We start from the raw sequence: 27,081 nt of genomic DNA, 5'->3' as shown, positions 1-27,081 counted from the left end.
AAAAAGTAGTAGGAAAGTGGCTAGTACACAGAAAAGGTAGGCATTGACAGGGGTCAAAATGGAGGTCAAGGACGTGCTGGAACAAGAACCGGGGTCCAGAGGGTCAGCGGATACAGACGAGGACACGCGGGGAAGCCGCTCAACAGTGTCTCGTCCGGCATTCCAGTAGTTCTCCCGGCCTTTCCCTCGGAGCCACAAGGTGGCGCCAAACCTCCAGCCTTTCCTTCAACTGCTACCCCGCCGGGACCCGTTTTCTGGGCCGCCTAGAGGCTCCCAAAGCTGAAAACTTGCGCGTGCACTTTCGCCATCAAAATGCAGCGCTTCCTTCCTTAAGCACCTTATTTCTGAATTAAAATTCAGATCTAATTGGTGGAGTCTGCACCCTAGCTGCAATTCTTGTTATCTTCAGAGTTATTTTTTTATCCCTATTAAATAGTAGTTATACACCTTACCAATTATTAATTCATCATATTAAGGTATCCCCGTTCAAATTCGGGTTTGGTTTCTGTTTCCTGTGTAGATCCTGACCGACGCACTTTTTTCTAACCAGGACTAGCAGCACGTGTCTGATTTTGAACTGCACAGTCTGGTGTTTGACTTTTCTGCATGATGTAGACTATAACAGAACTAGAAATGTTATTTTTTAAAGATTGCATAAGATTATTATAGGTTATAATGTGATCCACATGCATAGAAGTTAGGCAACTGAATGCAAAATATAAGTCATATATTTTGCATATCATAATTAGTGTAATTTGGGCTACACGTTTTTTATTTTATTTTATTTTATTCTATTTTATTTTATTTGAGAGAGAGCGAGAGAGAAAGAGCGAGTGGGGTGAGGGGCAGAAGAAGAGGGGAGCCTGATGCGGGGCTCTATCCCAGGACTCCGGAATCATGACCTGGGCCGAAGGAGACACTTAACCATATGAGCCACCCAGGCACCCCAGAGCTACACATTTTTATCAAATGATTCCGTGTGTTCCTAATGTATGATTCTACAGTTTACAAATTGACACAATTCCTCTTTATTGCACTCCATTCTCTTTTTCCTAACAAGCATATTGGTCAAAATTTTAGGATTTCAAGTCACATTGCCTCAGTTAAATTCTCTGCAGTAGTTTGCAGTTTGCCAAGTAATCGCACATCCAGGACAAGCTCAGGCACAGAAGACAGTACATTCCGTGATTCCATTTATCTGAAGTCCAAGAGCAGGCAGATCTCACCAGAAAGTGCGGAGGGACTAGGGGTGTCGCTGGCTGGTGTCATATGTCAACATAACTAGGCTGTCGTCCTCGTCTACCAACACGAGACTAAGCGCTGCTCTAATGTGACTAGCATCCAGTCAGGTGACTGTAAGGAAATGAGTAGATCCTCCATGATCTGGGTGGACCTTAAAATAGAACGGAGGTTTTCCTGGGGAAGAAGGAATTCCTCCTGCGGCCTGACCATGAGCTCCTGCCAGAGAGTCCAGGTTGCCCTTCCTGACAGGGTGCCCTCTGCATTCCAGACTCACCCAACCAGTGCCCGCATTTCCCTGTTACATAGAGAGAGAGACAGATGCGGACAGACAGACACAGGTCTGTCTAGCTGTCTAGATCGAGATCTATCTATGTCTCTATCCATCCGTGTATCTATCTATCTATCTATCTATCTATCTATCTATCTATCTATCCATCCGTCTATCTATCCATCCATCCATCTATCCATCCATCTATCCATCCAACCGTGTATCTATCTATCTATCTATCTATCTATCTATCTATCCATCCACACATCTATCTATCCATCTGTCTATCTATTCATCCATCCGTCTATCTATCTATCCTCTATCTATCCATCCATCTATCTGTCTATCTATCATCTATCTATCTATCTATCTATCTATCTATCTATCTATCTATGTTATGGACTGAATGGAATCCCTATGTTGAAACCCTACTCCCAATGTAATGGATCGGGGGGGAGGGGGTTGGGAGGTGATCAGGGTCAGATGAAGTCATCGGTCTGCACCCTCAAGAAGGAGTCAGCAGAGAGCTTGCTTCCTCTGCTAAGGTGAGCTGAGTGCCCAGTGACAAGCAGTCATCTGTCAATGACAAAGCTGCTGTCACCACACACCAATATCCCAGTTCCCTGACCTTGGACCCCCCACCTTCAGAACTGTGAAGAGTAAGCGTTAGGTTTGCAAACCGCCCAGTCTATGGTATTTTTGTTACAGCAGCCCGAGCTGATGTTTCATACATAAATATAGATATAAACAAATATATGTGTACATATGTAATTTCTAGAGCAACAGAAATGTTCTGTATCTTCATTTAGGCCATGGTTACAAAGATTATAAAAACTTTCAGAATTTAGTTTTACCATCTGTATAGGAAAAAATAAAGAAACACCCCCTACCACTGACCATGCCCCCAAAATTAATTTTGTATGGACCGTAGACCCAATTATGAAATCTAAAATTACAAAGTTTTCAGAAGGAAAATTCAGAGAATATCTTCATATATATATCCCTCCCTCTCCAAAAATAGAATAGATCTGTATATGAGAAAAACAGCTTTTTTTTTCCTGTTTAAGACCTTGCCTGTCAAAGGCCTTGAATCCAAAAGGTAGACAGCTTATATATATGTGTGTATATATATAGCAGTGTGTGTGTATACATGTAAATATGTGTATACACACACACACACACACACACTGCTATACCTCAACAGTAAAGAATAACCTGATATTTGAACAAAGCTTCACAAAGGAAAATATACAAATAGTGAATAAATGATTTTTAAAATAAATAAACAAGGACATAGTCTCAGCATGATTAGTTGTCAGGGAAACACAAATTAAAACCACAGTGAAGAAAACCTAACACACAGCACTCAAAGGGCTAAAAATTAAAAAAGACTAAAGACACCAAATAGCAGAGAGGATGTGAAGCATAGAACTTTCCTGCCTCGCTTGTTGGAGTGTAAAAAGGAACGAGCCCCTTTTCTTCTAGAGGACGTGTGTACCTGTTCTCCAATCCGGCAATAATGCTCCTTGGTGTTTACCGAGATAAAGAAAACACATGCCCCAAAAGGGACTCCTGCCACACAGTTCCGGACTATTTTATTCATAACAGCTCCTACTTGGGAACAACTCGAATATCCATCAGGAGGAGAACGGGGGAGTATGTAAAAGGAGTATTGTTGAACAAGGCAATACTAGTCCACAGTAAAAAGAAGAGGCCACCGATGAATGCAATAAAATTGGAAACCCTTTAGAAACATCATGATATGCAGGAAAAATTAGACAAAAAGTACATGAATTAAACCCCCCCTCCCACCACTGAATTGTCTGTGTTCCTGTCAAGAAACAATCGGTGTATACATGTGGCTCTACTTTGGTCTCTGTGTGTATTCTTCAGACAACACCACCATCTGTCGTGATCACTATATATGCTACTAGTCACGGGATCGAGCACTGCAATCCAACCTTGTTCTTTGTAAAAGCATTTTTGGTTTCTAGGTCTTCCAGAATTGCAATTTTAACTACTCTAATTTTGTCACCTTTTACCTAAAATTGAAATAGTAATCACTATTTCGCAATAAATAAGTGACTTTTAAACCACCTAGCACAGAAGTTGGTACCAAGTAAATATTAATTTTCATCCCTTTTTCTCCTCTTCTTTCCCTCCCTCTCCAAAGCCTAATAGACTTATCGATGAGAACAACAGCCTCTCCTCTTGTGAGTTTCAGTAAGTTATAGTTAAATCCAAGAAAAGAAGATAAGGGAACTAAAATAAGCAGAAGAGGAATATTTTGCTGTAAATTTTTACCGTTTCCCCCCCACCCAGCTCTTTAGGTCTTTATTATTATAAGATTCCATGAATCAGATCACCGGTGCCTTATCTGATGAACTTCGTGTCCAACTTTAAAGTGGCTGCTCACATCCCTCTGCCTTCCTGGAGCTGTTAGCTCACTCCGACTGCCGCGAGGGACTTGGGGTCCCCCAACCACTCCAGCACCAGACCCACCTCAGGCTGCTCTACGGCTGTGTTTGGGCCCCCCTTCGGACCCCTGTAGCGGTTGCACACATACGCACCCAAGGGCACCCGCCTGCAGCCAGAGGGTGAGGCCCCAAGCCCAGGACTGCCCGATGTTGTGAACCCAGGTCATGGAAAATTGGAGAGAAACCGGTAGAACCCAGCTGAGCAGATCAACACGTACCCCAAAAGAAAGGCAGACTTTGAACAAACTGCTTATCCTAAAACGGCGCTCCAGCTACCCTTCGTTCAGCTTTGAAACAGCTACACACAGTACCAAAGCTGCCTCATACCCACATGAACTATCCGAAGCCGGCATGACCTCCAGACAAAGGGCCACCTTCGAGCCCCGACACTGTCGCCCCAGCTCGGAGTGACGGCTGCTCTGTCACTGTTTCCATCTGCTGAGACCACAAAGGCTGTCACCACAACGTTCCCTTCTGTCCTTCAGGCCTCCTTGCATGCGCTCCTGTGGCCCCTGCCTCCCCACTCCACCACTGGCCATCAGCTTACTTCCCTAACACCAGATTTCAGGAGTGCTTCCTCCCTAAACAACTGTGACCACACAGACCCCGGATTCTCAAGGGGCATTCAGACCTCATGCTTTGTTTGCATTGTCGTGGGAACAAAGTGACACTGACTTTTTGTTTAAAACTGTTTATGCACCAGTGTCTTCACTTCAAGTTCAGCTTCCTCCTCCCACACGCCTGGAGTATTTCACTGTGGCTCTCTGGTGGCGGTAAGTCCCGGGCTCTGTTTCACCCTCGGGTGTGGCCCTCTGCCTCTGAGCGTCCTGAGGACAGGACTGGTTTTCATTCATTCGTGTGTTCTCCACACACTCACCCTGGAGGAAACACGCGGAAAGTAAATCCACAATTAACCTCAACCCTCAAATAATGAACCCCCTCAGCGTCTCATTTTACATCTAGCAATGTCAGAAAAACGAAGTAGGAATGATTTCCAGCCTATCAACACTCCAGTGTGAGTACACGAGCTGAATTATGTTCCCCTCCCAAATTCACGCATTGACAACTCCTGGGACCTCAGATTATGAATTTATTTGGATGTGGGGCTGATAGAGATGTAAGTAGTTGGGTTAAGATGTGGTTATACTGGACCAGTGTCCTTATAAAAGAGGAAATCTGGACACAAACATGCACACAGGGAAAATGCCATGTGAGGATTAAGGCAGAGATCAGCACAGGCAGCCACGAGCCGGAGAGAGAGGCTTGGGTCAGGCTCCCCAGAGTCTTCAGAAGGAACCCACCCTGATGGCACCTTGACCTTGGACTTCTAGCCCCCGGAGCTGTGAGACAATACATTTCTGCTGTTGAAGCCACTCTGCTTGTGGCGCTGTTACAGCAACCCCAAAACACTAACATGGTACCCCGTCAACACAGACCTTCCCACCTTCACACTTACAGTCATAGACCTTTAGTACTACAGCCCTCCAATCTGGAAGAATGACTCACTTGGCCCTTAGGCTGCACTTACTACAGAGACAGACCAGGTGATACCTTTTCTTTTCTTTATTTTTTTTTGTTTTAAAGATTTTATTTATTTATTCGACAGAGACAGAGACAGCCAGCGAGAGAGGGAACACAAGCAGGGGGAGTGGGAGAGGAAGAAGCAGGCTCATAATGGAGGAGCCTGATGTGGGGCTCGATCCCATAACGCCGGGATCACGCCCTGAGCCGAAGGCAGACGCCCAACCGCTGGGCCACCCAGGCGCCCCAGCCTTTTCTTTTCTTTTAGCAACAAAGGTGAAGCAAATAGTTTCTTTTTCTTTTCTTGAGCCTCGTAAATTCCTACTTATTCTTCAAACCAAGTCTTTCCATTAAAATTCACTGTAGCTACATATCATAGAGATCCCAAAATAAGTGATTTATACAAAAATAATTTTTTTCTTTCATATGTAAGTCTGAATGCAGGTAATCCATGAGATCCTCATAGCCCAGGCTCTTCCTACCCCACACTCTATCATCCCTAGTGCACTCATCCTCATTACTCAGAACGCAGTCAGGGCTCCAGCCATCAGATCTGCATTCCAGAGCAGAATGGAAAAAAGAATCAAGAAGAAAAGGGCACATTGCATAAAGCATCTCTCTTTTAAGGAAGGATTCTACCAGCTATTGCATGATGCTGCTGCTTACATCCTATTAACTAGAATCAGACGCTTGGCCACATTGAGTGACATGGTCACACCCATGACACACAGTGGGAGCTGGAAAATGTCATTTCATCTTCATTATCAGCCCCCAGGCTCCTAGCTAAAGTCAGACACGTCATTACTGTTGAAGAAAACAGTGAGTAGTGGGAGAAGCTAGTGGTCTTAGACACATCTAGTCAAGAAAATTTATCTAGGGGCACCTGTGGCTCAGTTGGTTAAATATATGACTCTTGATTTCAGCTCAGGTCATGATCTCAGGGTCATGAGATCGAGCCCCGCCTTGGGCTCCATGCTCAGGGCAGAGTCTGCTTGAGATTCTCTCTCTCTCAGTGCCCCCCACACACACTTGTGCCTGTGCCCTCTCTCTCTAAATAAATAAATAAAATATTTTTTAAAAAGATCCATCTAGCAAAATCATTTTTAGATGTCATTTGACATGAGTAATACTTTCTGTGGTCTACCCTCACATCTGCATTACTCCTGTCAATGCTGGGTGCTAAAACCCTTCGCCCGCCACATTTCAGGGGCCTGACGTAATGGAAATGTGCTGCTCATTCACAGGACAGATATTTCCAAACGACGGGCAGTTTGCCTCCTCGATGCACCACAGAGACAGACTCCAAGTTGGCCATGACGCACCCGGCAGAAGAGGGGAGGGCAGCCAGAGCTGCGTCTTGGGGTCACAGCCCCGATGTGATACACGCCACTCCGTCATGTTCCTGAGGCTCGACCTCAGCCACCTGGCCACAGCCCGTGCCTGCTACTCGGGAAGAAGAGGCCGTGAACACTTCTCCGCAGGGAGCTGCCTCTCCCTCGGGGCCACGTGAGCGTCCACGTGTCATCTCCTCGCCAAGCAACGTCACCTGAGTCTCCGCTCGGAGGGCGGTCGCCTCACCTCTCTGGGAAAACTGGAAATACGCTGGAACGAGGGACGGTCGTGGGGTCCTTGGGGGACTGACGAAGAATGTCAATGGCACTGTAAAACCGAGCACGTGCATTATGAAAGTCACTTCACCCCGCTCAGATGGGACAGAGAAGAGACTGACATTTTGTGACCATTTGAGGATGAAAAACTCACTAACCAATAAGGCAGTCAGATTTTTTTTTCTCTAAGGAATTTGTCCATTTTGTTTACATTTCAAAATTTACTGATATAAAATGACAGAAAAGGACAACGGCAAACTGAGGTAAGGGATTGGGGTCCTCCCCCTGCGCGAGGTGCGGAGCTGAGACGGCTGGTCAGAGGTGCGCTGGTTTCAAACTCCCCGCGGGGCAGGGGTGCTGGCTCAGGTAACAGCCCGTGACTTCTCCCCGGAGCCACCACTGCGTCTGGATCTCTGTTCTGGGGAGGCTGCCCAGCAGCGTCAATTCTAGGCACACTGGAACCATCCAGCGCACATGTCCCTGAGGGCCCCCTCCGTAATTCCCATCCTTGCCCCTTACTGCGTGAAAGCAGGTTTCCTGCTTACATATCAGGGTTTGAAACCAAGACTTCTCTCTCTCTCTGGAAACAAACAAAACCAAGGAACGAGAGGCTGTGGTAGATCGTGGTATGACTGCCCAATGCGTCTGGAAAGAGCCCCAGGGCGCCCCCTTGTTCCTGGAGTTTGGTGCAGGGAAGAGCCCTGCCCTTGCGCACACGGTGTCCACTCTTCTCCTTTTCTTAACCTCAGAGATTCCGCTTCATTCAGGGTAACCATTCACCAAGCGAAAGGCTCCAGTTCCTCACCTCTTGCAGCTAAGAATGACCACGTGACCCCCTAATCCTCCCCTTTGCTCCTTCTTGCCCTCCGGAACGCACTGCCATGACAACAGCCCAGCAAAGACGGGCTTTGCTTTATGGTTTTCCTGCGTGAGGCGGCCGTGCCAGTGCTGGCCACCAGGGGGCACGCGGTGGGTCCCTGTCCCCGTCCCCCCCAACCCGCCCCGGGTGAGGGGGAACCGAGCCAGCGCAGCCTAACCCCGAGGTCCTCGCGGCCATTCTCTTGCCCCAGCCCGACAGGCACCTTCAGGGACGGGCATCCGTGTGCACAACCCGAGCCGAGCCGAGGTGGGATGCGGGCTCCAAGAGCCTCTCGCTTATTCAATCCCGCAACTGACGGAGCCCTGACGGAAACGCCGCAAAGGGCAGACGCGGCCTTGCCCCCGGAGCTCACATTCTGGGGGAAAGAGGGACCTCACCACACAAGCAAATACACGTGAAAGAAAAGAGCCAGAAGCTGCATTTAAATAAAGCACGGTGCTGTGAGGGGGGGGGGGGCTGGGCGCCCCAGGTGGGGAGGTCTGAACAGGCCACCGCGAGGTGACATTTATGCTGTGGCCACGAAGGACGAGATGAAGCCGGCCCCGCACAAGCCTGAGCACGGCGCGCTGGGGGGCGGCTCGTCGGTGCAGAAATTCCGAGACAGAAGTGAGTGTGGCCAGAGAAGCCACGAGAACACCAACGTGGCTGGCTGGTGGCTGGGAGAAGAGGAGAGCGGGAGGGAGCGGGAGGGCTGGGGCCTGGCAGACGGCCTCGATGATCTATTTCTGCGTGGAAAAGCTCTCCCCAAAACAGGGGCTGGCCACAACAGACATGTATTATTCGCGGTTTCCGTGGGCCAGGAATCCCCCTGCTCCTGGGAGCCTCTCCCCTAAGAAATCTCAAGAGGCTGGGGCTCTGGTCTGCACTGAGGTTCCGATGGGGCAGGATGGCAGCTGTGTGCACTGGGAGTGCTGGCAGGACTCGGGGTGGACTGAGGTCTCTCTCAGTTGAGGACCGCATGAACCTCTCCTCGCACAGCCAAAAACATGTCTGCTTCTGCCTCAGAACGAGCAATGTGAGACAAGAGAGAGAGAGAAAGAGGGAAAAGAGGGGAGAACAGGAGAAAGAGTGAGAGAACCATTACTCAAAGTCATTTCCAACTCTTGGAAGTGAGAGCACATGGGATAGAGGTCACTAAGTCCAGTCCACACTCACAGAAGGGAATTACACAAGGATGTGTCCACTAGGAAGTGGGGACTGAAGGGAGCACTCAGGAAAGAAGGGGAAGGCCCCAAAAGGTTCAGTGCCTTGTTCAGAACCCCAGTAGGAAGGTGGAGCAGGTGTGAACCCAGCTGTGTCCTCAAAGTCAGGCCCTGGCTGCACTGGGCTTTCTCAGGGGACTCTGGAAAAGGCTGTGTTAGTAGAACTGGGGTGAGGGTGGGGGGCACTCGGCAGCCTGGACGGGCACTTAGCAGCCCTGTCCACACAGCACCTGGGGCAGAGGGAGCTGGGGCCTCTGCCATGCTGAGTTCACACTTACACAGTTTCTGAATGTAATTCCTCATTGGACAACTGGGAAACAGGCCTACAAAGAGGCAAAACCAAGGACAAATAAAGACTTTCCCCAACAAACAGAAGCTGAGAGAGTGAACTGCCATTACACCTGCCTTACAAGAAATGATGAAAGGCATTCTTTAAGTGGAAATAAAACGATGCAAACTTCACATCATAAAACATGGATATATGTGTAAAATCCACTGTTAAGAATAATTAAACAGAAGTTATATTCCTCAATATTGTGAGGGTACATAATTCACTTAAAAGTCTACTTTAAAAGTTTTTAAAATGTATTATAAATAAGCATAACTGAAATATTTTGCTATTGGATGTATAATATAAAAATATATAAATTATAACATCAATAACCTAAAATGTGAGGAGGGTGGGGAGTAAAAGTGGAAAGTTTAGGAATGCTATCAAAGTTAAACTGTTACCGGCATAAAATAGAGTATCACATACAAAAGATCTTAAGAAAGTATTACATACATGGCAATCCCAAGAAGAACAAAGGTGGAGGCATTACACTTCCTAATTTCAACTATATTATACAGGTATAATCAGAGCACTGTGGTACTGGCATAAAAACAGACACAAAGAAACAAGTGGAACAAAAGGGAACCCAGAATTTAAACCTCATACATACAGTCAACTAACATTTGACAAGACAGCCAAGAATACTCAATGGAGAAAAGATAGTCTCTGCCTGAGAAAATTGGATAGTCACATGCAAAAGAATGAAACCAGCTCTCCATCTTAAACCACTCAAAAAATTAACTCAAAATGGATTAAAGGCTTAAATGTAAGCCTGAAACCATAAAACTCTGAGAAGAAAACACAGGGAAAAAGCTTTTGCCATGGGTCCTGGAAACGATACGTTTTATATGACACCTATACCACAAGCAACAAAATCAAAAACAAGTAGGACTACAACAGACTAAAAAGCTTCTGCACAGTGAAAGAAATGATCAACAAAATGGAAATGAAACCTACAGAATTGGAGAAATTATTTGCAAACCACATATCTGATAAGTAAGGGATTAATTTTTAAAATACATAAACAACACAACTCAACAGCCAAAAAAAAAAAAAAAGTAAAAATTGGCAAATAACCTGAATAAACATTTTTACAAAGAAGATACAGAAATGGCTAACAGGCCACCCTCACTATTTATTAGGGAAATGCACATCAAAGTCACCATCTGCTAGAATGGCTACCATTAAAAAAACAAGAGCTAACAGATGCCGGTGAGGATGTGGAGAAAGACCCGTGTGCACTGTTGGTGAGAATAGAAAATGGGCCAGCCACGAAGGAAAAAAGGAGGAAGATTCCTCAAAAACATAAAACTGGAACTACCATATGATTCAGCAATTAAAAATTCAGTATATACCCAGGGGCGACTGGGGGGCTCAGTCAGTTGAGCGTCCAACTCTTGATTTTGGCTCAGATCATGATCTCACGGTTGTGAGATCGAGCCCTGGGTGGGGCCTGATGCTCAGCATGGAGCCTGCCTAAGATTTTCTCTCTCCCTCTGCCCCCCCCCAACTCGTGCTCTCTCTAATAAATAAGTAAAATCTTTTTAAAAAATTAGTATGTATCTAAGAGAAATGAAATCATTGTTCTGAAGAGATGTCTGCAGCCTCATGTTCACTGCAGCAACATATAGAAACTTCACGTCAACCAAGAGATGACTGGTTAAAGAAACGGGGAAGATGTGTGCTTGTGTGTGTGTATATATATATATATACACACACACACACATGCACACACATGGAATACCACTCAGTCATGAAAAAAAAGGAAGTCATGTCATTTTTGACAGCTTGGATGAGGGCATGACGCTAAGTGAGATAAGTTAGAGAAAGACAAATGCTTGCACATAGAATCTAAAATAAGTTAACTCACAGACAAAGAGATCACATGTGTGGTTACCGGAGGCAGGGGTTTGGAGGGGGGAGTCAGGTGAAGGTGGTCATAAGCTGCAAATATCCAGCTACACAATAAATAAGTTCTAAGGATGCAGTGTAAAAAATCAGAACTACAGTTAACAATACTGTATTATAAGGGGGGGTAATCAGAAGGGGGAATGAAGCATGAGAGACTATGGACTCTGAGAAACAAACTGAGGGCTTCAGAGGGGAGGGGGGTGGGGCAATGGGATAGGCTGGTGATGGGTTTGGGGGGGGCATATACTGCATGGTGCACTGGGTGTTATATGCAACTAATGAATCATCGAACTTTACATCAAAAACCAGGGATGTACTGTATGGTGACTAACATAATATAATAAAAAATATTTAAAAAAAAACAATACTGTATTATATATTTGAAAGTTGCTAAAAGAATAGATTGTATTTCATCGCAAGGAAAAGAATTGTAACAATGTGTGTTGAGGAAGGTTAACTAATCTTACGTGGTAACCGTTTTTTAATATGCATATAAATCATTAGGTAGTACATCTAAAACTTACATAATTACATGTCGATTGTATCGTAATAAACTGGGGAAAGCACCTGTGACCTAAAATGTTACCACTGTTAGAGCAGCTCCCATGTTGCACTCACATAACCATCTTTGTTATGTGTGTTTTTAAATAATTCTAAATGCAATACAGAATGCCAATCACATCCATTCACTTAACAACACAGTTCTCTTCGTAGAAGGCGGGTAACACTATTCTAATCCTCTTTATTACACGATTTTTAAAAAATCTCTCTAAATGCATTACAGGAATGCGATCACATCCGTTCCTGGAATAACATTCTGGTCAGAGTAGCTCGTGTGGATCACTCAGAGAGCAAATGTTAGCATGTGGGTTTTTAGCCACTTCTCAACGTGCGTTCCACAACAGCATCACACCCCTTACCTTAGATAACACTGTTTCCCCAGCCAGTGGGCAGCACACTTACAAACCTTGTTGTTACGTGTGTGTGTGTGTGTGTTTTAAAGATTCATTTATTTGACAGAGAGAATGAGAGAGCACAAGCAGGGGGAGCAGCAGAAGCTGAGGGAGAAGCAGACTCCCCCTGAGCAGGGAGCCCAACGCGGGGCTCGATCCCAGGACCCTGGGATCCTGACCTGAGCCAAAGGCAGATGCTTAACCCACTGAGCCCCTCAGGCGCCCCTTGCGTGTGTTTTAAACACTTCTCTAAATGCGTTATAGGAGAGCAATCATGCCCATTCCCTGAAATAAAACTCCTCTCAAAGTGGCTTCCACATAAAACTCACATAACTATCCTTACTGTGTGTTTGACAGAATGTGGCCAGCATACATTCCCCGGAATAACACTCTCGTCAAGGCAGCTTGCAAGCAGTTCTGTTGTGTGTTTCAGTCTCAGCCTGGCGATAACCAGTGTGGCTGGACCGGCCTGTGTGGTTCTTAGTATGACTGCAAGATACCCTCACCAATAACCATCAGGAAACTTCGAAAAAAAAAAAAAAGAAAGAAAAACCAACAACAGGTTTATTGCTTACAAGTCCTGGAAATTACATACACACCTGAGGCCACACTTCAAGGCTGCAGGTGGGGGCGGGGGGTTAGAGTTCTGCTTTTACTGGAGTCAAGGGTGGGGGCCTAGGGCTTCGTGGGCTCACTTTTTATTGGTAAATGTTAAACATAACAGTGGGAATCTAAAGCATGGGAAGAGAAAAAACAAGTGGCCCAAATGGTCAGTTACCAAAGCAACCAAGATAAACATGGGAGCCCCGGGGGTGGGGTGCAGGCCAGCTCTCTACCTAGTCCTGGGGCTGGCAGTGGAGTGACTTGACAGCCGCCTCGGAAGGGATGCCTTTCCATTCATCTGTCGATAAACACTTGGGTTGTTCCCAAGTCTTCGCTCTTGTAGATAAGACTGCCCCGGACGTGGGCGTGCAGACAGCTTGTTGAAGTTTTGTTTCCTTACGTGTGTTCCCAGAAGTGGAATGGCCTGATTATATGGTAGTCGCATTTGCAATCTTTGTGGAACCTTCATCCTATTTTCCACAATGGCCACACCAAGTTACAGTCCCACCAGCAATGCAAAAGTTTCCCTTTTCCCACAGCCTCGCTAGCACTTTTCTCTTCTTTTTAATTCTTTTTCTTTTTCTCTTCAAATCATTCTAACAAGCAAAAGATGTCTCACTGTGGTTTCCGTTTGCATTTCTCTAGTGATTGGTGATAGTAAGCACCTTTTTCATGTACCTGCTAGCCATTTGATTATCTTCTTTGGAAAAACGTTTCTTTGGATCCTTTGACCATTTAAAAAAATTTTTTTCTGTTGAGTTGCATGAATTCTTTATATCTTTCAAATATTAACCCTTCATCAGATACATGGTTTACAAATTTTTTTTTCCCATTCCAAAGATTCTCTTTTTATTTTGTTGATCATTTCTTTTGCTACACAGGGCTTTTCGGTTTGAGACACTCCCACTTGTTTATTTTTTATTGCTTGTGCTTTAGGTCATTATATCAAAAACAATCATCACCAACACCCATGTCAAAGAACTTTTTATCTGTTTTCTTCTAGGCATTCTATGGTTTCTTGTCTTGCATTTAAGTCTTTCATCCATTTTGAGTTCATTTTTGTGGGCAGTGTAATAGAGGGCTTGTTTCATTCTTTGACATGCGAATGTCCAATTCCCCCAGCACTATTTATTGACGAGACTGTTTTCTCCATGGAGTATTCTTGGTTCCCTTGTCAAATATTAGTTGACTGTATTGCATGGGTTTATTTCTGGGCTCTCCATTTATTTCTATCAGTCTGTATGTCTGTTGTATGCCAGCAGCACACTGTTTTGCTAACCTTAGCTCTATAAGATAGCTTGAAATAGGGAAGCGTGAACCTCCCACAGGATTGCTTTTGCTATTCAGGGTCTTCCGTTGTTCCATATAAAATTTTAGGATAATTTTTTTCTACTTCTGTAAAAAACTCCCTTGGAATCTTGATAGGCATTGCACTGAATCTATAGATGGCCTTGGTTAGTATGGAGATTTCAAAAATATTAATTCTCGTATCAATGAATATGGAATGCCTTTCCATTTATTTGTGTTTTCTTCAATTTCTTTCATCAATGTCTTATAGTTTTCAGTGAAGAGACCTCTCATCTCTTTGGTTAAATTTAATCCTGGGTGTTTTACTGTTTTTCATGCTACCGTGTATAGCAGAGCTTTATTTCTGAAAATTTGTTTTTAGTGTATACAAATGCTGCTAATTTTGTATCCTGCAGCTTTCCTGAAATCACTGCTTAGCTCTAACAATATTTTGGTGGAGTCCATAGGATGTTCTCTATATAAAATCATGCCATCTTGCAAATATAGACAGTTTTATTTCTTCTAATCCTATTCTGATACCTTTTATTTCTTTTCCTTACCTAAATGCTCTTCCAGCATTATGCTGAATAGGAGTGGTGACAGGGGACACCCCTGTCTTCTTTTTGATCTTAGAGGGAAAGCTTTCAGACTTTCACCATGGAGAATGATATTAGCTGTGGGCTTGTCATATACAGGCTTTGCTATGTTGAGATGTGTTCCTTCTATAATTAATTTATGAGTTTTTGCCAGGAACAGACGTTAAATTCTGTCAAATGCTTTTTCTGCATCTATTGAGATGATCATGATTTTTTCTTTTGTTCTTTTAATGTGTTTGTATCACCTTTATTGGTTTGCATATGCTAAATCATCCTTGCAGCCCAGGGAAAAATCCCACTTGAACATGGTAAAAGATCCTTTTAAATGGGCTGCTAAATTCAGTTTGTTGGTATTTTGAGAACTTTTGCATCCATATTCATCAGAAATATTGGTCTATGGTATTCTTTTGTTGTAGTGCCCTTTTTTGGCATCAGGGTAATGCTGACCTCATAGAATGAATTAGAAAGCACTCCTTCCTCTTCTGTTTTTTGGAATAGCTTGAGGATAGGTATTGCTTCATTCCAATATGTTTTGGTATGTTCTTTCCATTTTCATTTGTCTCATGTCTCATGTTCATTTTTCTTTTCATTTGTTCTTTCATACACTGATTTTTGAGGGAGTACTATTTAATTTCCATATATTTGTGAGTTTTTCCAATTATCTTCCTGGGCTGTTTTTTTTTTTTTTTTTTTAGTGTGTGTGTGTGTGTGTGTGTGTGTGTGTGTTTAAATTCATGCCATTGTGGTCAGAGAGGATACTTGGTATGATTTCAGTCTTCTTGGATTTGCTAAGACTTGTTTTGTGGACTAACATACGGTCTACCCTAGAAAGGGTTCCATGTGGGCTTGAGAAGAATGCTATTTTGCTGTTGTTGGATAGAAGTCTCTGTATATGTCCATTAGGTCCATTTCGTCTATAGTGATGTTCAAACCTGCTGTTTCCTGGTTGATTCTCTCTCTGGATGATCTATCCTTTTTGAGAGGGGAGTATTTAAGTCCTCTAATATTATTGTATTGCTGTTTATTTTTCCTTTTAACTCTGTTTTACTTTATGTATTCAGTCGCTTTAATGTTGGGTGCATAAATATATACAAATATAACTTCTTGATGGGTTGATGCTTTTACTGTTATATAATGAACTTTTCTCTTTTTACTGTTTTTAAAGTTGATTTTGTCTGATATAAGTATAGCTCCCTCTGCTATTTCTGGTTACCATTTGCATGAAATAATTTTGTCATCCCTTTGCTCTCAGTTTGTATGTGTCTTAATACTAGAGTCCCTTGTAGGCAGCATATTGTGGGATTTTATTGTTTCATCCATTCAACCATTCTATGTCTTTGAAGAAGCCATTTTTACATTAAAGTAAGTACTGATAGATAGGGGCTTACAAATGCCATTTTTTTAAAAAGATTTTATTTATTTATTTGACAGGGAGAGAGGCAGCGAGAGCGGGAACACAGGCAGGGGGAGTGGGAGAGGAAGCAGGCTCCTAGTGGGGGAGCCTGATGTGAGGCTTGTTCCCAGGACTCCGGGATCACACCCTGAGCCGAAGACAGACGCTTAACGACTGAGTCACCCAGGCGCCCCACATATGCCATTTTGTTCATCGTTTTCTGACTCTTTCGTAGATCCACTGTTCCTTGCTTCTTACCCACCTGTGTCTTGATGTCTTTTGGTCAGTATGCTTTGACTTCTTTATCATGTTCTTTTATGTAAATGCTATAGGTTTTTCCTTTGTGGTTCCCTTAAGATATAAAGTATCTTAAAATTGTAACAGTCTACTTTAAACTGATAACAACTTAAATTCAACAGCATTCCTAAGCTTTACACTTTTACTTCTCCTCTCTCACACATTCTCATTATTGATGTTACAGTTTACATACTTTTATATTGTATTCCCAATAAAAGGTTACTGCATTCATGGTTATTTTTACTAAGTTTTTTTTAACTTTTAAACTAGCATTGATAGGGAATTATGCACCACTGCAGAATAAGCCTCAGACCACACACACACACACACACACACACACACACACACACACAAAAGAGGCTTGCAGGGCTTGGAGCTGGTCCCCACTTCGCCCAGTCAGGGGAGCTAATATATAGCCACACCCACTACTGAATGTGGATGCCCAGCCCACCTGAGCACCTGAGTGGAGATGATGGCCAGCAGCACTGCCCATCTGCAGGGTGAGGACACCGGCTCCATCTGGCCAGGGAACCAGGGGCACAGTTCTGCCTGACCAGCTCCCCACACAAGAGTTTTGCCAGCCTTGAGGCCTGTTCTGTTGCCCTGCCTGGGCAGGGAAGCTACCCCACTGCTCTGCCTACCACTGAATACAACCTGCAGCTCTTCTCACAGCAGAACAGTGAGCACAGGCAGCTCAATAACCTCACGAACCCCTTACTCTCTGCTCTACAACCCTCATCCACCACCCAGCTCTGTGAGTCGCAAGACAGAACTAAGTGTCAAGTTAGTTCAATAAAACATTTCAGTTGGGCAAGAGACCTTTTCTAGAAGTTTACAGAACACTTCTGCAAACAACTCTGGTGAGAAATAGAACATGTGCCCATCCCAAACACATCTCTGAGACGAGTGTCTTTCATGACTGGCTTAATCCAATCAACCTTTACCTTTGAACCTTCCCAGGCTAAGGTGAAAAACAAGTTAAGGCTCTGCCATCAAGGGAGAAATGAGTGTTGGGTATAAAGAGTCTGTAAAACCCTATCAATTGTTTGAAAGTTAATTTAAGAAATACCAGCTAACACATGCACAGCTCATATTAAACTGCCCCTATGAGCTAGCCACTATTAATGTCCCCATTTTACAGATGACAGTCTGAGTACAGACAGTAATTTGTCTCAAATCTAATAAGTGATAAGAGCCAGACAACATCATAAGAACCCAAGAGACCTGATCTCTAATTCTACAGCCTCCCCTATACTGGGGAAGAAATGAATAAGACAAAATATGTACATACAACATCATAACACAAACGTAGATGGTTCCTGTTATATTAGGGCTTTGCAACTCATACCTAAGTAGATTTCTCATTGGAACATTTCGGCTGGATATTTTCTTCATATAATGGAAAGCAATAGTGTGTTGAACTCAAGTAGTACTCTTCACATCTGCTTTCATTCATTAATTTGATATTGCTTGTTTTTTTAAAGATTTATTTTAGAGAGAAAGAGAGAACATGCATGCACAGGGGGAGGGGGACAGGGGGAGAGAGAATCCATAAGCAGAATCCCTGGCTGAGCAGAGAGCCTGACTTGGGGCTCAATCCCAGGCCCCTGAGATCACAACCTGAGCCGAAACCAAGAGTTGTCTGCCCAACCCACTGAGCCACCCAGGTGCCCCGATATTGCTTATTCTGTGTAATTAGTACACAGAATCATTACACCCACTGGTGGATCCTGAGGCAGATAAAACTTCATAAACACAATGTTTGAATTCTTTATTGAAGAATTAATACAAAACACTGGCCATATCCACTTTTATATGCCAGCAAACTGTGAAAGAACACATAGGAGATATGGTAAAACTGTAGGATATTATTTCACTTAACATATATATTGAATAAGATGACTTGGTTAGCTTTTAATAAGGAACACCATTGCTATGTGTCACATGGTAATTTTACATAGTAAACTCACATACATAAGCACTTATTACACATGGGATTCTTCACACACATGTTCACTGCTGTTGTCCTAATTATTCATCTTGTGTCGTGTTTTTAAGTGAGATGGGAAGCTGTTGGAGGAATCCAAGCAGATAGTGAACAATGCCAGGCTTTCTGCTTTTATTAAGGAACATTTATACTCAAACATGAATATATATAAATATTCACAATAAATTTTGTAAACTGAATACACCTACAATCAATATTGAGATAAAAAGAGTACCATTAGCACCAGAGGAGCCCCCTTCAGTCAATCTCTGCAACCTACCATCACCCAGGCAATCACCATCCCATCCCAACTTCTAACAGCTTATATGACATCTGCTTGCTTCTTGAATGAAAACACAGCACTTACTATCCTGTGTTGTTTCTTTTGAAGGCATACAATTGGGTTCATTCGTTCCTACTTCTGTAGAAAACAGCACTGAATGAAGAGCACAATTTCTGCGCCCATTTTAGCGACGGTGGCCATTTGTGCTGTTTCTACTTCTTCTGGGCTAGATTACTACTACCATGAATATTGTTTCAGGAAACATGTATTTCTGCTCAATATATGCCTAGAAGTATAATTACACAGCCAAAATTTACATGTATGTTCAGCTTTAGTAGAAAGAGCCCATTTTCCAAAGTGCACAGCTTACATTCCCACCAAACTTGTATTAGTCCCAGCTGCTTCAGCTCTTCATCAATTGGTGTGTTATCACCGTAGCCATTCTGGTGTGCAGTAGTATTACATTTTTGTTAGAAATTTGCTTTTCCATGATGACTAATGAAATTGAGCAACTTTCCACATTTACTGGTCATTTAAATATACTCTGTGAATTATGTTCAATCTGCTATTTTTCTTTTTCTTGCTGATTTGTTGGAGTTCCTTCTATATTCTGTAGAAGGGTCCTTGATTTGAGATACGCATTGCAATTATCTTCTCCCAGTCTGTGGCTGGCTTTTAACACCTATGTTTTTCTGGCTTTTGTTTCTGAACAAACAGCAGTTCTTAATTCTAATGTAGTCGGACTTTATCGATGGTTTTTGCTTCCTGTTTAAGGTGTCTTAGCCAAAGTCATGATGCCCACCTACATTTTCTTCTAAAAGTGTTACTGTATTACCTTTCACATTTAGATGTACAATCCATACGAAACCAGTTTCTGTGTATTGTGTGTGGCTACAGTCAAAATGTTTCTTATGCATACAGAGAGCCGATTAACCCAGCAGCATTTATCAAAAATGCCATCTTTTTATCACAATATTACAGTGTCACCTTTGTCATATATCAATATATTGGGGCCTGTTTCTGGACATTGTTTACATTTGTGCCTATACCACAGTCTTGATACACAGCAATCTAAATCCTGTAGATTTATTTTTCTATTTTCATGTTGTCTTAGCTATGACTAGCCATTGCATCTACATATACATTTTAAATTCAGACTTGCTAATTTCTAATTAGCTGCTAGATGGTGATTAGGGTTGCACTGAATCTACCATTCAATTTGGGGAGGGGGGAATGAGTCTTCAAAGTCATCAACACAGTGAGTATATCTTTCCACTTATTTTGGTCTTTAACATCCCTTAATTTGGCAATGCAGTTTTTGGATATCTAGAACTTACTGTTTTAGGACTATTGTAAACCTAACAGCAATGTAACAGTAAAAGTGCACATCTTGATATAATTTGATAAATACATCTGCATAAGCATCACCACAATGTAGTGAACCTACCCATCACCTGCAGGGATCACTGCCCCTTTACTGCCTGATGTCCACTGACATGAAAACAATTATTTCCTGGATTTGATCTGTTTTCCTTTTCCCTGTGTTTTTAGGCAGGCAGGTAAATCTGGTCTCTGCTACACTATCCTGGGTGAATACAACATTTCTGGTATCACTTAATTTATTTTCTATTTGTAGTTTATATATAGAAACAATTTTTCTACAGTGAGTTTGCTAATTCATTTACTTCTAATAATGTCTCCATAGATTTTTTTCACATCTCTATGCAATGATACCACCTACCAATAATGAGTTGTGCTTCAATCTTCCCAGTTTTATGCCTTAAACTTCTTTTTCCTTTTTGCCTTATGACGAGCTAGAGCCTTCAGTCCTATGTTAAACAGAAGTGGTAACAAGCACTGTTGTCTCACTAATATCAGGAAGAGATATCTTAGTACTTATCTACTTGGTATGATGTTTGCTGTATGTTGGTCTCCTTGTTTTTGACACACTTTCCTTCCATTCCTAGTTTTGTTGTTTTTTAACCACAAATGGGTACAGTTTTATCAAATATGTTTTCTGCATCTATTGAAATAATCAAGTGGCTTCACTTAACTTTTTCTACTCACGTGGTAGGTCAGGTCAATTAACTTTTAAATATTTATTCTGAAATAATTTCACATTTGTAAAAAGTCACAAGCATAATACCAAAAAAACTCCCATATCCCCCTCACTCAGATCCCCCTAAGTGTACTGGACCTCCCCCTTCTGTCCCTTGCATACCTGCATTCACATACACATTATTAAGTCTTTCTCTAAAGCATTAGAAAATAAGCTGCAGATGTGAGGCTCCATTACCCCTACCTACTCCAGTGTGTATCTTCCCCAAAGACACTCATCTATGGAACCACCCACAATCATCCAAGTCAGGAGATAAACATTGATAAACACCACCATCCAATCCATACACTGAATTTTGCCAACTGTTCTAACAATGTCTATTCTTCCTTTTTGTTATTTTAAAATATCTCCAGTCTCAGAATGCCTGGGTGGCTCTGCTGGTTCAGAGTCCGATTCTTGGTTTTGGCTCAGGTCATGATCTCAGGGTCGTGAGATCAAAGCTAGTAGGGCTCCCCACTCGGCAGGAAGTCTGCTTGAAGATCTCTCCCTCTCCCGCTCCCCCTACTCGCCGGCTCACTCTCTAAAATAAATAAATCTTTAAAATATCTCCAGTCTCCTCTAATCTGGAATGGTTTCTCAGTCTTTTTAATGCTCTTCACATTTTTAAACACTATAGGCTTTGCATTCAGTAAAATAACCTTTCAAATGGATTCACCTATTTCCTCCTAAGCAAACGCAGATCACACTTTCTTGGCAAAAATACCACACAAATGATGCTGGCTCTTCTCAGTGCATCCCATCAGGGGGACCTGTCCTACTGCACTGGTGAGGTGGACTTTGATCACCTAATCCTGTTGGTGTCTGCCAGGTTTAATCATAAAATCACCACTTTCACCTTTGCAGCTGATTAGTATTTTGTGGAGAGATATTTGAAGATTATGCCAATATTCTATTCTTCATCAAACCTCTACCCAAAAACTCTAACCTATGCTGGCAACTACCTCGTGAATCAACCACCACTCTGATGACTGCCAAATGGTGTTTTCCTATTTCCATTATTCTCCCTATGATAATGGCATTCTTCTGTAAAGAAAAGCTTTCCCTTCTCCTCCATGAATTTACTCATTTATTTACATCACTATAAATTAATGGATTCCCATTTTATTAAGTCTCTTGCATTCTGATGCTATCATTATTTCGATGGCCAAACTGTCTCAATTTTGGCCAGTGGAACCTATCCAAGATGGGTCTTTTGTCTCCACTATTCTTTGAACCTTTCCTGCCTGGTAAGTAAGATGATTCGAGTTCATCTTGTATTTCTTCCTCTCTCTGACCTGGAATCAGCCATCATTCCAGAGACTTGGTCCCTTTTTTGGTGGAGATCAACATTTAGAAATTAATAACCTGGCACTTGGTGTGCTCACTGCTTATGTGGTGTCATTGTGTGTAGGCCCTCTCAGCAGATAGATCCATAAAGCACGCGCGTGTGCACACGTCCACACACACACACACACATTTCTATGAGTTACATTCCAATCCAACACTCTGGGCTTTTCTAACTTCCCCTTCTCCATTTTTTATCAAATTCTTCCCCAGTCTGGCTCTCATCATCCTCAACACATTTTCTCCTTCGCTCAGTGTTAAATATTTCGGCCATGCTGATCGCCTCTTCCAGCTGCCCTCAATGCTCCTGATGCAAGTGTGCACCTCACCACAATACTTTTCTAATCCCTCAAGCCAGGCCTGTTCTGACTTCCACTCTAGGAAGGGAAGGGAGGAAAGAAATACAGAAAGCACAAGGGAGAAAGGAGAATATTAGAGGAAGGAGAACTGGCCACACTAATTTCATTTTAAATATTAAATCCTTTGACTCCTCTAATAAACATTACTTGGTCCGTGGATTGACTGGATTTTTATTAGGATTATGCACCTTAATTCATAAAATATTGGTAACTTCACTTTCCTGAAATGTCTTTTACAGGTTTTGGTGTCAAGGTTGTCCTGAGCTCACAAATGAATTAGAAAAGTTCCATCTTCCTTTCTCTGGAGAAGTTCGTAAAAGCTTGGTATCATTTTCTTCTTAAATATTTGGAATAACTGCAGTGAAGCCATCTGTTCTTAGAGTTTTCTTTCTGGGCAGTTTAGTTTGCTTTTTAATTTCAAATACCAGGCATCGTTTGCAGTTGCAATAAGGTATAATCCACCTCTGGTATGACCTTGCTTTTACTGATAGCACGCTATGCTCTGCAAGGGCCCATCCTACAGGCAGGTCCCAAATTCTAATCATTTTTTTCTCAGTACTGAAATCTTTCAGCTTCGCTTTTCAGGTTCCTGCCCTGTGCTGAGTCAGTCTTCTAAAAATTTCTTGAAAAACTGACCTCTAATGTTTAAGAATTTTTCACTCCAGGCTTGACTGCCAAAAGTTCCGCTGGCTTCTAGTTTCCACCCTCCTGCAGAGTTTCAGCTCCACCTGAGCCACACTCAGTACTCAGGTTCCTCCCCGAGCCCAGAACTGGCAAGTGCTCCCAGGAGAAACAGCTGCATTTCCCCCTGTACTTTCTATGATCCACTCCTCTCCTGAATTCTACCTCTAGTCCTCTTTGCTTCTGCAGCCATAGGCTGCATTCAAATAGATGCTTTTTGTGGTATCTTTCTAGTTGTTCTCAGTTAGTACACTGATCTGCTGCAAGCTACTATAACCTACCCAGTAGTATTATCTGCTTGTGCGTTTTTAAAGCTTTATATTTATTTATTTATTTATTTATTTACTCATTCATTCATTCATTTTATTTATTTTTTAAAAGATTTTATTTATTTGACAGACAGAGACAGCCAGTGAGAGAGGGAACACAAGCAGGGGGAGTGGGAGAGGAAGAAGCAGGCTTCCAGTGGAGGAGTCTGATGCAGGGCTCAATCCCAGAACGCTGGGATCACGCCCTGAGGTGAAGGCAGACACTTAACGACTGAGCCACCCAGGCACCCCTAAAGCTTTACATTTAAGAACACATTTTCATATATAAATGTTTCATTTTTTGGAAATTGTTACATATAAAAGGTGGTAAGTATGTGGAGAACCAGAGCTGGGTACAGTAAGTCTCTCACAACAGGATGACACTTGTCGGGACAGAGACCACCTATGCTCCCCACTCACTTCCACTACATTCACTAAGCTGCACGCACAGCAACTCACCCTTCCCCTCTGATCCACTATTCCAGGATGAGCCACTCAAAATCAGTCTGTTCCAGAATCACTAACATCCCGCTGGCAAGCTCCTCCTACCTGTGTCACCAGCTCCAAAATCTTTTACCTGGACATCAGAAAGTACTGTGGATGGTTCCTCTTGCTAAAAGTCTTCTCTTGCTCTGCATATGCCTGAGGAGTAAACCTCTGATATGCTTACAACTGCTGGTCCCAGTGTGGTGTGTTTTCACAGCTAATACCTTAAACATCCTGGGTATCTTTATTAGAAAAGGTGGGGCAAAAATAGTAATACCTTCAACAGAGGGGAACAACAGACCTGGCAATGGGCCAAAGTGTATCTTAACAAAAATAAAATGCTATTTCTAAATGAAAACATTCTCCATATTTCCTAAATTGCTAGAAACCCTTCAATTCAAAATCTCTGATGTATAAGCTTAGAGTTTAACTTAAAGCTTAAAATAAACATATTTATTTTCTCTAGTAACTTCCAACATCCACCAGATGCTACTTTAAGCACTTAGCACAAATCTAATAAAATATCACCTCATCGTACATGCTTTCCTATAGTTTCCTATAATTTGTGCATTTTCTAAAATCTGTGGATAAAGTCTTCTCTAGCCTATGAATGCTGACAGAGGTTTCTAACTTACGTGTTTTCTTTGATGTTTAGTGAGAAGTGGCTTTGGGCAAAAGGTTCCCTACATTCATTCACCAATAGGTTTCCACACTGAGTTTTCTGATATACTGCATGGTTCAAATTCCAGGACAAAAGTTTTCTATATTCCGCAGCTTCAAATCATTCTCTCCCTTCTATAAGGTCTCTGCTACATTGTGAGACGGACTTTAGACCAAAGATGTTTTCAAAATCATTGTATCAATGGATTTTTCTCCCCTTTTGTGTTTTTTCTATAAACTCTTGACTTCACCCAGAGTGATTTCCCTCATTTATTACATTTATAGGGTTTCTCCCCAAATGTGTTCGTTGATGTACAGTGAGTTTAGACTTCACATAGAATGACTTTCCACAAACATTACATTCATAGGGTTTTTCCCCCGTGTGTGTTCTATGATGTGCAATGAGTTTTGACTTTACACAGAATGATTTTCCACATTCATTACATTCATAAGGTTTCTGTCTTATGTGAGTTCTCTGATGAACAATTAGAGCTGACTTCTGACGGAAATTTTTTCCACATTCATTACATCCAAAAGGTTTCTCCCCTGTGTGTCTTCTCTGATGTTCTGTGAAACCCGAGTAATAGCAGAAAAATTTTCCACATTCAATACATTCATAGGGTTTCTCACCTGTGTGAGTTCTCAGATGTTTGGTAAGGGTTGACTTCTCAGAGAAGGATTTCCCACATTCGTTACATTCATAAGGTTTTTCCCCTGTGTGAGTTCTTTGATGTTTAATGAGGTCTGATTTTCTGAGAAAGGCCTTCCTACATTCGTGACATTCATAGGGCTTCTCCCCTGTGTGTGTTTTTTGATGTACAGTAAGGACGGACTTAAATGTGAAGGCTTTCCCACATTCACGACATTCATATGGTTTCTCCCCTGTGTGTGTTCTCCGATGTTGAGTGAGGGTAGACTTTTCACTGAAGGATTTTCCACATTCCTGACATTCAAAAGGTTTCTCCCCTGTGTGAATTCTCTGGTGTTTAATGAGGTCTGAATTCTTGTAGAAAGTTTTCCCACATTCATGACATTCACAAGATTTTTCTCCTGTGTGTGTTCTCTGATGTCTTGTATGGGCTGACTTCTGGGTGAAGGTTTTTCCACACTCATGACATTCATAAGGTTTTTCTCCTGTGTGTGTTCTCTGCTGTACACCAAAGACTAACTTTTCACTGAAAAACGCTCCACATTCATTATATTCAAGTATATTGTCAACTGAGTGGGTTCTCCGAATTGGAATGAGGTTTGACTTCTGGCTGAAAGGCTGAACACTCTGATGCTCAAAGAGAATGCATTCCTCAAAGAAATTTTCTCTACATTCATTAAATTCACAGTGATTCTCTCTTGGATGTGTTCTCTGATGAGCAATGAGAGATGACATATCACAGAAGATCTTCCCACATTCACTGTATTCACAGGTATTCTTTCCTGTGTAAGCTTTCTTATGTACAACAAAGAGTGAATTCTCATGGAAAGCTTTCCTACATTCACTGTATTCAAAAGGTTGCTCCAAAATTTGAATTTTCTGATGGTGAACCAAGTCTTCATTAAGGTGGAGGCCATTCCCATTTTTATTATATTCATAAGGTTTCTCTTCAGAATGAATTCTTTCATACTTATTATGGAGCCAATTTCTACCTTTGTTAAACTCATTGAACTTCTTCCTTGAATAGTTCCTACTCTTAATTAATTCTGAAATATAAATAGAGTAACAAGGAAGATTAGTTGACAAGGATATTTAGGAGAAACAGAATTAGTAAGGATTTAGGGAGCGGACAAGCCTAGTTCATTATCTCCTCATGTCTTGACTATGACAACAGTATACACACTTCCAGGCTCATCTCTTTTCCCTTCTACACAATAGCAACAAATCAAATTTCTAAGAACTCTAATTCAAAAGGGAATAGTGTGTGTATGTATATAAATATATATATATATATATATATGCATATATATATGTGCATTTTATCTCTGCATAACATGAAACCTACAATTCTTTTTTTTTTTTAATAATGATTTTTTATTATATTATGTTAGTCACCATACAGTACATCCCCGGTTTCCAATGTAAGGCTCCATGATTCATTAGTTGTGTATAACACCCAGTGCACCATGCAATACGTGCCCTCCTTACTACCCATCACCGGCCTATCCCATTCCCCCACCCCCCTCCCCTCTGAGGCCCTCAGTTTGTTTCTCATAGTCCATAGTCTCTCATGTTTCATTCTGCCTTCTGATTACCCCCCCTTTCTTTATCCCTTTCTTCCCCTACCAATCATCCTAGTTCTTATGTTCCATAGATGA

General features: G+C 42.3%; 1 protein-coding gene across 15 annotated transcripts in view; it reads right to left on the bottom strand.

The window, feature by feature from the left end:
* The window catches only part of LOC113258946 (zinc finger protein 37A-like), a 73,306-nt gene that overhangs the window by 19,494 nt on the left and 26,731 nt on the right, over nucleotides 1-27,081 (bottom strand). For 7 of the 15 annotated variants that reach the window (XM_026504039.4, XM_026504040.4, XM_026504041.4 and 4 more), the window contains one exon: nucleotides 15,456-26,469. The exons of the other annotated variants lie outside the window; for them this stretch is intronic. In XM_026504039.4, coding sequence (XP_026359824.1) covers nucleotides 25,022-26,469 — 1,448 coding nt within the window. In that variant the 3' untranslated portion in view covers nucleotides 15,456-25,021. Of the gene's footprint in view, nucleotides 1-15,455; nucleotides 26,470-27,081 lie in introns of those variants that run through there. 15 annotated transcript variants of the gene reach the window in all.

Source organism: Ursus arctos, unplaced genomic scaffold (genome assembly GCF_023065955.2).
Source record: "Ursus arctos isolate Adak ecotype North America unplaced genomic scaffold, UrsArc2.0 scaffold_7, whole genome shotgun sequence".
Taxonomy (NCBI): domain Eukaryota; kingdom Metazoa; phylum Chordata; class Mammalia; order Carnivora; family Ursidae; genus Ursus; species Ursus arctos.
This window is presented reverse-complemented; position numbering and strand designations above follow the sequence as displayed.